This window comes from Gobius niger (genome assembly GCF_951799975.1).
Source record: "Gobius niger genome assembly, chromosome: 12".
In the NCBI taxonomy this organism is placed as follows: domain Eukaryota; kingdom Metazoa; phylum Chordata; class Actinopteri; order Gobiiformes; family Gobiidae; genus Gobius; species Gobius niger.
This window is the reverse complement of record NC_136863.1, coordinates 3,199,638-3,214,810: the sequence shown is the minus strand read 5'-3', so window position 1 is coordinate 3,214,810 and position 15,173 is coordinate 3,199,638. Positions and strand designations below refer to the sequence as shown.

General features: G+C 41.2%; 1 protein-coding gene across 4 annotated transcripts in view; it reads right to left on the bottom strand.

Annotated features, from left to right (window-relative positions):
- eml4 (EMAP like 4) overlaps positions 1–15,173 on the bottom strand; it is a 34,370-nt gene that overhangs the window by 14,024 nt on the left and 5,173 nt on the right. Inside the window, exons 3-12 of one of the 4 annotated variants that reach the window (XM_079567423.1) lie at positions 10,352–10,487; positions 8,537–8,669; positions 8,433–8,500; positions 7,213–7,335; positions 5,821–5,846; positions 4,840–4,881; positions 3,325–3,448; positions 1,663–1,812; positions 944–1,013; positions 747–857 (exon numbers count right to left, since the gene is read on the bottom strand). In XM_079567423.1, the coding sequence (XP_079423549.1) occupies positions 747–857; positions 944–1,013; positions 1,663–1,812; positions 3,325–3,448; positions 4,840–4,881; positions 5,821–5,846; positions 7,213–7,335; positions 8,433–8,500; positions 8,537–8,669; positions 10,352–10,487 (983 nt within the window). Of the gene's footprint in view, positions 1–746; positions 858–943; positions 1,014–1,662; positions 1,813–3,324; positions 3,449–4,839; positions 4,882–5,820; positions 5,847–7,212; positions 7,336–8,432; positions 8,670–10,351; positions 10,488–15,173 lie in introns of all 4 variants that reach the window. The other 3 variants (XM_079567422.1, XM_079567424.1, XM_079567425.1) reach the window with 3 other exon arrangements.

Genomic DNA, 15,173 nt, shown 5'->3' with positions numbered 1-15,173 from the left:
CAAAAAAAAGACAAAAAATTGACAAAAATGCGACAAAAAAATGACAAAAATGTGACAAAAAAAGACAAAAAATGTGACAAAAAAATACAAAAAAATGACAAAAATGCGACAAAAAAATGACAAAAATGTGACAAAAAAATGACAAAAATGTGACAAAAAAAAGACAAAAAAATGACAAAAATGTGACAAAAAAATGACAAAAAATTGACAAAAATGTGACAAAAAAATGACAAAAATGTGACAAAAAATTGACAAAAATGTGACAAAAAAATGACAAAAATGTGACAAAAGAAATGACAAAAATGTGACAAAAAAAAACAATGAAAAAGTGGGGGATAAAATAAACAAAAAAACAAACAAACAAACAAACAAAAAAACAAAAATGGTGACAACACAGCAACAACGCAAGGAAGAAGATCTGCTTAGATCAGTTTTGTAGGTCTTAGCTTTCAAATGAGGCATTACACTGGCCTTGCTCCGGTTTAGAAGCTTTTAGATTTGGGTAAAGCCAAACTGGAGACAATGAGCTCGGTTAAGGTGGGTCATAAGAGGTTAAGAAGTTATAATCTGAATATTCTGTATTGGAGCATCCACTCTTGAAAAATCCCAAATGTTGTCTTGTTCCATATTGATTATTTGTAAATGAAACTCTGTAAGAACCTCCTCTGTTTAGTCTCAGACCCGGGGGGTCAGAATAATCGTGATGAATGGCTGGTGTTGTGCTGGATGTTAAAGTGTGGACTCACGGCTTTGGAGAAGGCCAGGGACCCCACTCCTCTCTCGAACGTGCCCTGCCCCACGATCTGCAGCGTGTTCAGACTCACGCTGTCCCAGACGCGCACGTGAGGGGCCAGCGCCTGCAACACACACACAGTCAGATGCCCTTCCAGCCTCACATCCTGTCTATAGATGATGCTCTTCTGAGTAAAGAAAAATGTCTGACCCGTCCGTCTTTGTCGACTCCGGCGATCTGCCCGGTGGCGATGCGGATCTTGTCGGGGTGAAGCGCCAGGCTGAGGACGGAGCGGGTTCATGGAGTTAGACACAAAGACAAAGTGTTATCAGACACCGTGAGTCTCTCTCTCTCTAAAACCAAAAAATCAGGTTCCAAATCTCAGTGTTGCTCAGTGACTGGTGCTATGTGATTGAAAAAAGCAGAATACCCCCTCTTTAAAAACACCATGAGTGACACTATGGCCCGCAGTCCAGGTAGTCCCTGGTCCGGGCTGAGCCTCTGGCCCGTGGCTGGAGGAGCAGGTCAATGCAGCGCAAAATTGAATGAAGTCTGTCCATAAACATTAACGCTGTGCCTTGTTTCATGTTTAAATCATCAATGCGGTGTGGCAATGCAATTCATGTTGATAAAAACAGTTTTCCAGCACTGTTTAGTGTTTAGTTAAAGTTGGTGTATCATGTGCACCCCCTCCTGACTCGGTGTAGGATCCGAGCGTACGCCAGCTGTACTTTGCGCTCAGATTGATAAATGCCAAAACAGGCGGTCATTTTTCGTACACCCCACATACGCTCTGATTTCACCGAACGCAAGTTTGATAAACGAGGGCCACTGAGAGCAAATGAAACGCCTGGACTTCACGGTGATGAGCTTTGTGGTGATATCAGGTACTGAGGTACTGAGGAGTAAGTGTACTGCAGTAGAAGTACCATTTGACGCAGTCCGTGTGGCCGAGGTAGTGGCGTTGCGTCCGCTCTTCGCTGTTGAACAGGACGACGACTGAGGCGATGAAATAAACCATTTCTCCGGTCGGCAGCAGAAACACGTTGGCTCTGCAGTCTCTGCCGCGGTACCCGTATCTGTACTGCAGTTAAGGAGTACAAATACTAGGGACTGTATATCATTCTAAAGTATGTTGCAAAACCAAACATCAATCTTTTATTCATCAAATGTCTGCAAGCCAAGTAAAGGGGAGGCATTTTTAACTGAACAGTTTCACAGCTCTCTGTTAAACCTGCATTTCCTTTTGTCACAAACATTTTTCCATAATATCGCTTAACCTCTTACCCCCCACCTGAACCGAGAGGATTTTCCTCACGTCATCAGATTTTTTTTCCATCATTTTTTGTTGGGTATTCAACTCATTTTTGTAACTTTTTTGTCATTTTTTTTGTCATTTTTGAATCACATATTTGTCATTTTTGAATCACATTTTTTTGTCATTTTTTTGTCATTTTTTAATCACATTTTTGTCATTTTCTTGTCATTTTTTAATCACATTTTTGTCATTTTTCTGTCACATTTTGAAACATTTTTGGTCAAATTTTATCACATTTTTGTCATTTTTTTGTCACATTTTTGTCAAATTTTATCATATTTTTGTCACATTTTTGTCATTTTTTCATCAATTTTTTGCCACTTTTTCATCAACTTTTCGTCACCGAGCACATTTTCTCCAGTTTGGCTTTACCCCAGTCCAGAAGCTTCTGGAAAAAAGGTGTGAAAATAGCGACAAAACTGAGACGAAAACAATGATTAAAATGTCACAAAAATGTCCCAAGAAATTGACAAAATGTGACAAAAAAATTACAAAAAATTGACAAAAATGTGACAAAAATGTGATAAAAATTTGACAAGAAAATTACAAAAAAATTACGAAGAAATGACAAAAATGTGACAAAAATGTGCTAAAAACTTGACAAAAAATGGACCAAAAGTGACAAAAAAAGACAAAAAAGTTACAAAAATGATGGGAAAAAAATCTGATACCGTGAGGAAAAAGATCTCTCGGTTCAGGCGGGAGTTAAGAGGTTAAAAAGCCAGAAAACGTGTCTCTCTCCTCCTCCTATTGTTAATGTTTGTGCCATCGAGTCCTGCAAGTACTTCAACACTACTGCAGTTTTTTCAACTGAACCGAGCACATTGTCTCCAGTTTGACTTTACCCAAATCTTAGAGCTCAAAAAAACAACATTAAAATAGCGACGAAAACGAGGATGAAAACGCAACAAAAAAGTGACAAAAAAGTGAAAAAACATGACAAAAAAAATAACTAAAACGTGACGAAGAGACGACCAAGAAGCAACAGAAAAAAGAAAGGAAAAACCAACAAACACATGACAAAAAAAAAGACAAACACATGACAAAACGCTTCAAAAACACAAAATTACGATAACTTTTGTAGGTCTTCGCTTTAAAATTAGGCATTACACTGTTGCTCTCAAGTCGAGAAGCTTGTAGATTTGGGTAGAGCCAAACTAGAGACGGTGCACTAGGCGGGGGTTAAGATGTTAAGGACTTTATCTGTGTAGTTAGAACACCGAGTCCGCCTGGGGTTCGAGGCAGAGTTTTGTTTTGTTCGGGGAAAGGATACACCCACTCGAGCCGCAGACGCTCCGGCGGCAGCTCCGTTTTTACTTCGCTGTAGTTCTCCACGTCTGACGGAATGAACATCGTGATCGGCCGCCCGCGCATGAACATCTTTATACTGTTCCCCTCTGAAACAGACACATTTATCACATTTACAAAGAAAACCGAGAATAAAACTGAACACACGGCCCCCAAGAAACGCAGGACTAAAGCACAGGAATCAGGTCAGAAAAGGACATGACAAACAGAAGGTGGAGATGGAAACGAGAGAAGGGTGAGCCGTGTTAGCGCTGTTAGCCGTGTTAGCGCTGTTAGCCGTGTTAGCGCTGTTAGCTGGGAATGCAATATGGCGGTGTTTTGATTTCAATGACTGTGCTCATTGGTTTATGCTTTGGTTTCTCATTTGTTTGTAAACTCAAAAATACCGCAAGAATTCAGCGAGGTAATTAAAAAAGTGGAGGACAGTTTTGGGGTTTTAACAGTGACGTAGCTGTAACCAGGAAGTGCAGAAGGAAGCGCTGACACCGTGCAAAAAGAAACGGCCAAATTAAAAAGGATCGACTCGAGGATCACTGAAAACTGCGTGAATGTAGTGAAATACTCCAGGTTTGTCTTTGACGAGAGAATATAAAGAGTAGCGCTGTTAGCTTGAGTGGTTTCCCAGCAGTGTTAGCCATGTTTGCCATTAGCAGAGTTAGCTCTACTCTTGACTGGTTTCCCAGCTGTGTTAGCCGTTAGCTAAGTTAGCTCTACTCTTGACCGGTTTCCCAGCAGTGTTAGCCGTTAGCAGAGTTAGCTCTAATCTTGACTGGTTTCCCAGCAGTGTTAGCCATTAGCTGAGTTAGCTCTAATCTTGACTGGGTTCCCAGCAGTGTTAGCCATTAGCTGAGTTAGCTCTAATCTTGACTGGTTTCCCAACAGTGTTAGCCATTAGCAGAGTTAGCTCTAATCTTGACTGGTTTCCCAGCAGTGTTAGCCATTAGCTGAGTTAGCTCTAATCTTGACTGGTTTCCCAGCAGTGTTAGCCATTAGCAGAGTTAGCTCTATTCTTGACTGGTTTCCGAACAGTGTTAGCCATTAGCTGAGTTAGCTCTACTCTTGACTGGTTTCCCAGCAGTGTTAGCCATTAGCAGAGTTAGCTCTATTCTTGACTGGTTTCCGAACAGTGTTAGCCATTAGCTGAGTTAGCTCTACTCTTGACTGGTTTCCCAGCAGTGTTAGCCATTAGCTGAGTTAGCTCTACTCTTGACTGGTTTCCCAGCAGTGTTAGCCATTAGCTGAGTTAGCTCTACTCTTGACTGGTTTCCCAGCAGTGTTAGCCATTAGCTGAGTTAGCTCTACTCTTGACTGGTTTCCGAACAGTGTTAGCCATTAGCTGAGTTAGCTCTACTCTTGACTGGTTTCCGAACAGTGTTAGCCATTAGCTGAGTTAGCTCTACTCTTGACCGGTTTCCGAACAGTGTTAGCCGTGTTAGCCGTTAGCAGAGGGTCAGGTTGACAGACTTGGACCGAGACTCACCTGCTTGTGTCTCTTTGGTCTTTTCTCTGGTCGACATTTTGGCTGAATGTGACACAGACGAAACAAAATGACAAAATCAACAAAAATGCAACAAAATCATGTTTTATGGAAAAGAAAAAAGTGACAAAACTAAAAACTAAACACAAACTACCAAACACGGAGGTCTACGACATCGGGACTGAACCGCGACGCTACAGTAAATGGAAATGAGGGAAAAGACGAACTGAAACACTGATTTCTACAGAAGTGTGTCGGTCATTCCGCCAAAACGGTGCCTTTTCTCTCTCTATCTCTCTCTCTATCTCTCTATCTCTCTATCTCTCTATCTCTCTATCTACCTATCTACCTATCTATCTATCTGTCTATCTATCTATCTATCTATCTAGCGGCTGGAATTTTCAATATAGTTTACTAGTTAACGGAGCCCATGTGCTCCTGCGATGATGAGAAACCGCCCCTACCTCCCTCCCTTATTGAAAAAGCAGCTTATGGAGCCTTGGATTTGCCTTCAAAATAGTGATTTTGATCAAAAATAAGATAGAAATACACAATTGACATTGATTACAGCAAGGCAAAAAACGGCAGACAGTTTTTTTCACCTGCGGAAGCTCATACAGAACTAAGCTACAGTCCAGTCTGAGGAAACACATGGTTTGTTTGAGAAGTTTATAAAGGTTTTAACGATAAAACTGTTGATATAATAGTTTACCTTTAACTTTGTGTCATAAGAGCCGTTTTATGGCTGTTAATTTACTTTGGCAAAAGGCACCGATTTGGCGGAAATGACTCTTGTAGCTTTGGGGCAAACGGAGCTGGACTCTACAGGAATCGAACTACAGACCCTTCTACTCACCACAGACCCCCGTTTAACACAAGAGTCAGTCTGCAACGAAGAAACCACAGCTACAGCAACAATAACCATTCAAAACCAAGACTAAACCGGGACTAAAGCACAGAGCAGAGAGAGCTGACCGGCCTCACCTGGACTCACCACCGGATCTTTGCTCCTGGAAGAAAAACACATTTAATTAAGTCAGTGTGAGGTTTTTCAAATATTAAATCAAAGATCAGAAGAGTTACTGCCCCAGGAGCCCAAAGTCACACTTTCTTCTTTTCTACAACAATATTGAAAAAAAAAAATGGTAGTGGTAGTATATAAGCACCTGAATATAAGCACCAGAATATAAGCACCTGATTGTAAGCATCTGATTATAAGCACCTGAATATAAGCACCTGATTATAAGCACCTCAATACAAGCACCTGAATATAAGCACCTGAATATAAGCATCTGATTATAAGCACCTGAATATAAGCACCTGATTATAAGCATCTGATTATAAGCACCTGAATATAAGCACCTGATTATAAGCAACTGAATATAAGCACCTGATTATAAGCACCTGAATATAAGCACCTGATTATAAGCAACTGAATATAAGCACCTGAATATAAGCATCTGATTATAAGCACCTGAATATAAGCACCTGATTATAAGCACCTGAATATAAGCACCTGAATATAAGCACCTGAATATAAGCACCTGTATATAAGCACCTGAATATAAGCACCTGAATATAAGCATCTAAATATAAGCACGTGAATATAAGCACGTGAATATAAGCACCTGAATATAAGCGCCTGAATATAAGCACCTGTATATAAGCACCTGAATATAAGCACCTGATTATAAGCACCTGAATATAAGCACCTGATTATAAGCATCTGATTATAAGCACCTGAATATAAGCACCTGCATATAAGCACCTGAATATAAGCTCCTGATTAGAAGCACCTGATTAGAAGCACCTTTTTTTTTGTCACATTATAAAAATGTGACAAAAAAATGACAAAAATGTGATAAAAAATTTGACTTTTTTATTTTTTTAAATGTGACAAAAAATGACCAAAATGTAACAAAAAAATGACCAAAAATTGACTAAAAAAATGACAAAAATGACACACAAAAAATGACAAAAATTTGATAAAAATTTGACTAAAAAATATCAAAAAATTGACCAAAAATGACAAAAAAAGTTACAAAAATCTGATTATAAGCACCTGAATATAAGCACCTGAATATAAGCAGCTGAATATAAGCAGCTGATTATAAGCACCTGATTATAAGCACCTGTATATAAGCACCTGAATATAAGCACCTGTATATAAGCACCTGAATATAAGCACCTGAATATAAGCACCTGAATATAAGCACATGAATATAAGCACCTGAATATAAGCCGCACCAACTGAACCGTGTGAAAAAAGTGGCAGCTTATTACCGTAACTTCCTGCCTATAATATGGAGTTGGTTGTGGACGTTTGAGCAGCTTTAGACTGAGGCGAAGGGAAGTGTCTGGGGAGAGGGAAATCACCTGTGCGCCTGTTTAGCGACGCGCGACAACAGTTTGGAGGTGGAGGCCGCTTTGTGAAGGCGACTGTCTTCGTCCCACGACCCGCCCTGAGACCGGTCCTGGGAGCGGCGGGCGCTGCCCCCTCTGCGGGCACACACACGGGCACAGGCATGACCACACGCTCCACATGTGACGGTCACGTTAGAATAAACAGGAAGATAAAACGTGGGTGGTTAAAAGCTGAAGCGAGAGAAAAAAAACTGGCTGTGTCCGAATGTCCACACGACTCCCTGTAGGGGGCGCTCTACCCAGGCCCAGGCGCTTTCACTGCCTGGCATTTTCAAAAGACTGAAGGTTTAGTCAGGGCTCAACTGTTGGAAATTGAAATGAGGCACGCAGATTAAGCAAAAACATAGAAGTGGTGTTCAGTTAGCAAGTCGGCTAATCAAGGAGACTTTTCAGAGTCCGTTAGCATTAGCCTGCTCAATGTGTTTTCTCTATAGCCATTAGCATTAGCCACCAAACATTTCTAATTATTATGAGCTTGTTTTCAGCTGTTGTAAGTCATCGACCACATTTAAGACAAAGCCTCGTTAGGTGTGCAGTTATACCAAAATAATGCACGCTTGTTAGCACCCACCAGCCAGTCAGAATCGAGTATTCACCCAGACCATGGTATAAAAATCCTTAATTAATGTACGGACCTTTTGAGATTTTACTTAAGATACAAATGAATGTGTAAAAGTGGCCTCTGAGCTAAAGGTTAACTCAAATTCAGTCAAGTTTCCGCTCTTTGTGGTGTCTGTATGTGGTTTGTGTGGCTGTTTAATATTGTATGTTTTCTGTTCTAAAGGAATTGCTCTATGTGGGATAAATAAAGTTGAAATTATATAAATGCCATGTAAAGGACAAAACATGCCTCACCATTCGTTATTAAGGGTCTTATTCATTTGCATAGGGGGGTGGAAGGTGAAATTTAAAACAGGTCCGGGATATGTGACCGAGGGTTCGGGGCCAGGGGGACGTTCGGACACAGCGTTAGTTTGAGGAAAGTTCACGCAGGACTCAGTTTCCCACAGTGCACCAGTGACAGAAGCGGTTAGTGACAGAAGGAGGCGTCCGGGGAGGGGGAGGGCACAGCGTTAAACAAAGCACCAGGGTTAGACCGGACCAGGACCGGGTTTAGAGAGGCCAGGGTTAGTCACACACGGGCCCGGACTGGAGCCGCCCGGAGCAGAGACCTTTTCCCTGAGGCGGCCGTCGGGGTTTTTGTCTCGGCTTTAGTCTCGGTCCTGGGCTCGGTCCTGGGCTCGGTCCTGGGCTCGGTCCTGGGCTCGGTCCTGGGGTCTGTGGACCGGGACTCGGTGGAGAGCGACCTCTGCAGGGACTGTGGGGACTGCAGCTGGTCCTGGCCCTGATCCTCCTCCCGGATCTCGCCCAGGTCGGGCCGGGACTGGGACTTCTTCTTCTCTGTTCCACTGAGGTCAAAGGTCAAACATTTAACACAGTATTTGGGAGAAGCTCTGGCTCTCGTGAAGAACGTCTAAAACAGGACAGACTCTTCAGGACGGAGACCTGAACCTAAACAAAAGCATCTCCACACGAACATATATAAGTATTCAATATGTACATTTTGTAAATAAATTAATACAAAATATCAAATGATTATATAAACTATACATTCGCATAAAAGAGTATCAAATATTATTAAAAAATATATAAAATAGTGAAATAAACTGTATGTATTAAATGTTATCAAAAATATTATATTAAAATAAAAACACACAAGAGCCTATAAAAGTACTAAATATTATTTAAAAAAATAAAAGTATTAAATATAAAAAAATTATATTGATTATATAAAATACACAAGTGAATATTTGCAAGTGTGGGCAGGAACTGTTTTTAATCTGTAAAGCACTTTGCATCACAACTTTTATGTAAAGTGCTCTATAAATAACGTTTTTTATTTTAGAATAAAAGTATCAAATATGATTAAAAACAATAAATAATCTAATAACACACACGAGCATATGAAAGTATTAAATATTATTCCAAAAACATGAAATAACATTAAATATTAAATAAAGTGAAATATAATATTAAATCATTACTTAAAATAAATAAATAAGTCTTGAATATTAAAATACATTAAAAAAAATAAAAATTTAAGTATTCATTTTTTTTTTATATTAAAACATACAGAAGAACAAATTAAATTAAATATTAGTTAAATAGTGTTTAGAATATTAAATAATCAAACAACACACACAGGCGTATAAATATAAAAGTGTTAAATATGATTAAAATATGAAATAAAATACATTAACTTACAAAAGTATTAAATATTATTTAAAAAAAATAAAGTATTAAATCTAAAAAAGTAATATTGATTATATAAAATACACAAGTGAATATTTGCAAGTGTGGGCGGGAACTGTTTTTAATCTGTAAAGCACTTTGCATCACAACTTCGTATGAAAAGCGCTCTATAAATAAAGTTTTGATAGATTTTTTTATTTTAGAATAAAAGTATCAAATATGATTAAAAACAATAAATAATCTAATAACCCACACGAGCATATAAAAGTATTAAATATTATTCCAAAAACATGAAATAACAAGAAATATTAAGTATTAAATAATGTTGAATATAATATTAAATCATTACTTAAAAATAAATAAATAAAAGTCTTGAATATTAAAATACATAAAAAATAAATAAAAAATAAAGTATTAATTTTTTTTTTTTTTTAAACATACAGAAGAAAATTAAATAATCAAATATAACACACACAGACGTATGAATATAAAAGTGTTAAATATGATATAATCAAATACATTAACTTACAAAAGTATTAAATATTTTCAAATATAATAGATATTTCAGTTCAATGTACTTATTATACTTATTAATGTATTCATATGATCAAAAATATAAAGTCATTAAGTGAAATAAACATGAAAGTACAACTTTACAAATATAATTCAATTTCATTCAATTCAATTAACGCAAACATTTCTGTATAAAAGCAACAAATAATTTAATAGACGCAAAAATGAATGTGCCATGAAGACTGTGGGCTTTGACCTTTGACCCATTAGGACTGTTGTGTATTGTTGTGTATTGTTGTGTACTCGTGTGCGTGTGAACTCTGACCTCTTGGCCGCTGAGGAAACCGTCTCCTTCCTCGTCACTGACCCAGACTCTCTGTCCCGTCGTCTCCCCCCGGACGTCCCCCCAGACGTCCCCCCGTTCGGGAGACACGACATGGAGTAGGCCTCGCGCATCGACCCTGGAACCACCGCAAAGACCGGGTCAGAACCTCTGTCTCTGATTGGCCGACCGCAGGTCTGTCATTAAACTTTAGTTATAGTAAATGTGGCGGCCATCTTGTGCATAACGTTAGCATCAAGCTAATCACCGCTCTCTCACTCCGTGGAGCGTGTTCGACAAAGCGGAGTGAGTTCCATGAAAAGATAGAAAGATTTTAATATTTCTCAGAGTTTTATTTGGCAAAAAAAAAACATGGACATTGAGCATTTAGCCTCTGAGTGAGGAGGAGCTGGGGCTTGTCTCCTGTCCTGAGTGAGGAGGAGCTGGGGCTTGTCTCCTGTCCTGAGTGAGGAGGAGCTGGGGCTCGTCTCCTGTCCTGAGTGAGGAGGAGCTGGGGCATGTCTCCTGTCCTGAGTGAGGAGGAGCTGGGGCTTGTCTCCTGTCCTGAGTGAGGGGGAGCTGGGGCTTGTCTCCTGTCCTGAGTGAGGAGGAGCTGGGGCTTGTCTCCTGTCCTGAGTGAGGAGGAGCTGGGGCTTGTCTCCTGTCCTGAGTGAGGAGGAGCTGGGGCTTGTCTCCTGTCCTGAGTGAGGAGGAGGAGCTGGGGCTTGTCTCCTGTCCTGAGTGAGGAGGGGAGCTGGGGCTTGTCTCCTGTCCTGAGTGAGGAGGATCTGGGGCTTGTCTCCTGTCCTGAGTGAGGAGGAGCTGGGGCTTGTCTCCTGTCCTGAGTGAGGAGGAGCTGGGGCTTGTCTCCTGTCCTGAGTAAGGAGGAGCTGGGGCTCGTCTCCTGTCCTGAGTGAGGAGGAGCTGGGGCTTGTCTCCTGTCCTAAGTGAGGAGGAGCTGGGGCTTATCTCCTGTCCTGAGTGAGGAGGAGCTGGGGCTTGTCTCCTGTCCTGAGTGAGGAGGAGCTGGGGCTCGTCTCCTGTCCTGAGTGAGGAAGAGCTGGGGCTTGTCTCCTGTCCTAAGTGAGGAGGAGCTGGGGCTTGTCTCCTGTCCTGAGTGAGGAGGAGCTGGGGCTTGGACAGAGGGAGAGCATGTGTTTGGGCTCTTTCTGCTTTGCACTTTCCTAAATGTGCTGTGCAGCAACATGCTGATAATTATTACCACATTTTCCAGACTATAAGTCGCACCAGGCAAAAAATGCATAATGAAGAAGAAAAATCACATATATAAGTCTCTCCGGAGCAGCGCGTTGTTGAAGCACTCATTCCTCTTGCTTTGGCCATGTAGCTTGTTGCTTTTGTTTGAGTAACCAGGCCCTCAGAAACTTCCTTACTGCTGCTCAGTTACCCTTTTTTAAATCTTCAGTGGTACAGGAGTAGCAGATACTGGTACAAGAGCCTAGAGCGCCCTCTAGCGGCTGTCAGTGTGAAAATAACAAACATGTGATATTATATATTGTGACATACAAGTCGCACCTGAGTATAAGTCGCACCCGCTGCCAAACTAAGTAAACAAGTGCGACTTGTAGTCCAGAACATACAGTACATTGACTTTAATCATGATTTGTTTCATCCATGTTGAAAGTAGATATTTTGTTTACTAATCCATCAGTCCTCACCAGCCGGAGTGATAATCAGGATCCAAAAAAGGACAGAATCTTATTAAATAAGTAAGAGATAATTGTGTCCAACATAACCTGCATCATTCTATCAATGACCCTGAATTAAAACAGCTGTGAGACACATGATCACATAACACCAGGGTTATAGTGCAGATACTGTATAATATATATAACATGTGGGGGTGCCTTGCACTTGGGAAGCTTGAGTATTAGTGTCCCAGAGCTGAAAAGATGGTTCTAAAGCTTTTCAGCTCTGGGTTTGGCCTCGAGGTCGACCGATAAGGTTTTTTCTAAGGCCGATGGCCATATGCACTACTGATATACTGTCTTTAATCCTGTGCATGAAGCTTTGAACTGTGACAGCAGGGGGCGCTTTATTAGGGGCATAGGGCAGATTTACTCAGGACATTCATGCTTAGTTGGAACTTCAGAGGGAGCTCGTTTGAAAGACAAAAAGCAAAGATTCCAAAACAAAGAACGATCTCCAACAGTTAAAGTTTGCGGCTCTGACTCGGCTCCTTTCAGTGACAAAAAACAGAAAGTCTTTATCCCTTTCAGTTTGAGAGATCGACCTTTTATCTGCATGATATCGGCTGAGAGCCAATATTGTAAAATCGGTCAAAAAGAGAACACCCACTACATCAACACACCATTGATAATAAAATCTGTCATTTATTAAGCAATAAGTCGATATAGTAATTATTGCCCTAATCGAAAAGTATTCACGCAACAGCTGTGAGATTTTACTCGACGGCTTCACAACAACTTTGATTCGGGCAGTGCAGCTTTTTATCTTTCAGACTGTTTATCTGCTCACGCTGCAACAAGTGAAAACCACAAACAAACACGCTCCTCTGGCTCTGCAAAGACTTGTCCTTACCGTAAAAATGCGGCAGCTTTTCCCCGTCTTTATTGTTGTTGTCACCGACAAAAGGCAGAGCGGACACGAGGCTCGTGGCAAAGCAGGGACTCTGAAAATCTGCCTTTTTCATAATGTGCTGCTGGACCAGAGCTGGAGGTCACTGTGCAGGTCGTTACACTGATCGAGGGCTGCGTCTATAAAGCAGCAAGATAAGATAGATCCTTCCTCCTGTTGCTTAACCTTAGAGCCGACCTTGAGGAGCAGGAGCTTCAGCTGCTACTTCTATGTCAGGACCATCTGAACCTTCCTAACCCAGAGGAGGAAACAACCAGGGCTGCATCTAAAAAGTGTCAATAAGTTTAGGAATCTCCTCCTCCTTCTCCTCCTCGCTGACCAGGACGTGCTTCATGAAGGAGCATCTAAGTGTGTCAGCGCAGTTAGGAGGGAGTTAAAGGAGCTGTGATGTTTCCTTTAACACCTCCTTTAGCAGAGGAACCTCAGGATGTTCCTCATCATAAGGAGCCCAGAACAATCCCACAAGTCACTGCTGCCTCCTGAAGGTTTACGAACCCGGTCCCTCACCGCACGAGTGGGAAATGATCCACAGTTAGATGTGTGACGTTTCACTCAGTAAAACATGAGCTTTGTCCTAAATATATAAAAGTATAAAGCAGGTGATGCAGCGTTAGAGCCACAGCAGCATCTGGAAGTTTTATTTTAGGAAATCAATGAACTTATGGCGACATTTACAGACGCTAATGCAGCTGCAGTGAACTAAAGCGCAGGGTTTGGTGAATATCAGTAAAAATGAACAGTGATGTTTATAAGCTGTTACTTTAACCCCGTACCCCCCGCCTTAACCAAGCACATCGTTTCCAGTTTTACCCAAATCTAAAAGCTTCTCGACTACAGGCCAGAGTAACACCTCATTTGAAAGCTAAGACTTACAAAACTCACCTAAGCTTCTTTCTTGTTTTTGATATCACGTTTTAGTCGTTTTGAGTCATTTTTAGCATGTTTTTGTCACGGTTTCTGTTGCGTTCAGGTCGCATTTAATTTTTGTGCGTGTGCGTAATGCAATGGCGGCACAGTAGCGCAGCAGTTAGCACCTCCGCTTTACAGCTAGAAGGTCCCGGGTTCGACGGGGCCTTTCTGTGTGGAGTTTGCATGTTCTTCCCGTGTCTGCGTAGGTTTCCTCCGGGTATTCTGTGTGGAGTTTGCATGTTCTTCCCGTGTCTGTGTAGGTTTCCTCCGGTTTCTCCTACCACTAAAAACATGTACAATAGGTGAATCCTCCAGCCAGCTGAGTCTGACCATCAGCCTGGCTCCACATCATGGAGACGGGTCTCCTGACGGGTCGCCCCAGCGGCACCGAAGGATGGGGTAAATGCAGAGGACACATGTCCCTACGGGGACAATAAAGTATACAAACAAAAAACAAAACAAACTGTAATCAAGCCGCAAAAATGTGACCAAAACACAACCAAAAAGGACGAAACCGTGATAATCAAAACGAAGACGAAGCTTCGTTATAGGTCTTTTGTAGGTCTTAGCGTTCAAATGCTTACTCTGTAATGCACAACTGGAGAAAATGCCCTCGGTACTTAACCAAGGGCATTTTCTCCAGTTCAGCTTTACCCGAAACTAAAAGGTTAAAGCCAACAGGCCAGAGTAATGTCTCATTTGAAATCTAAGACCTACAAAACTGATCGAAAAAGATCTTTTTCCTCGCGTTGTTGTCACTTTTGTCTCATTGCTTTTTTGTTGGTTGTTTGTGACTTTTTCCTCACTATTTTGACACATTTTCGGGTTTAGATTTGCTTAAAGTCAAAAGGAGAAAATGTACTCAGTTCAGGCGGGGGATAAGAGGTTAACACATCATTCTGACACTCGTGCAGTTGTTCGGATTATGTCGGTAATAACATTAAATTCGTTGCGAGAGGATACGTATGTAGCGTATATTGTCCGACGTAACTTCCTGGTTGTTTCCTCCTCTGAGTGAGGAAGGTTCAGATCGTCCTGACGCAGAAGGAGCAGCTGAAGCTCCAGTTCCTCACTGTTCCTCAAGGTCGACCTCTAAGGTTAAGGAAAAGGAGAAAGGAGCTCTTGCCACTTTTTAGATGCAGCCCAGGAAATGACTAGAGGTGGGATTTACGGCTCTTTACCGGGAGCCGAGTCTTTGGGATCCGTTCATTTCAAGACTGGCTCTTTTTAATATAACCTTTGAACAACACCAGCAAGAAAACGCACAACTATCCAACAATAAAAAGCACACGTTTTG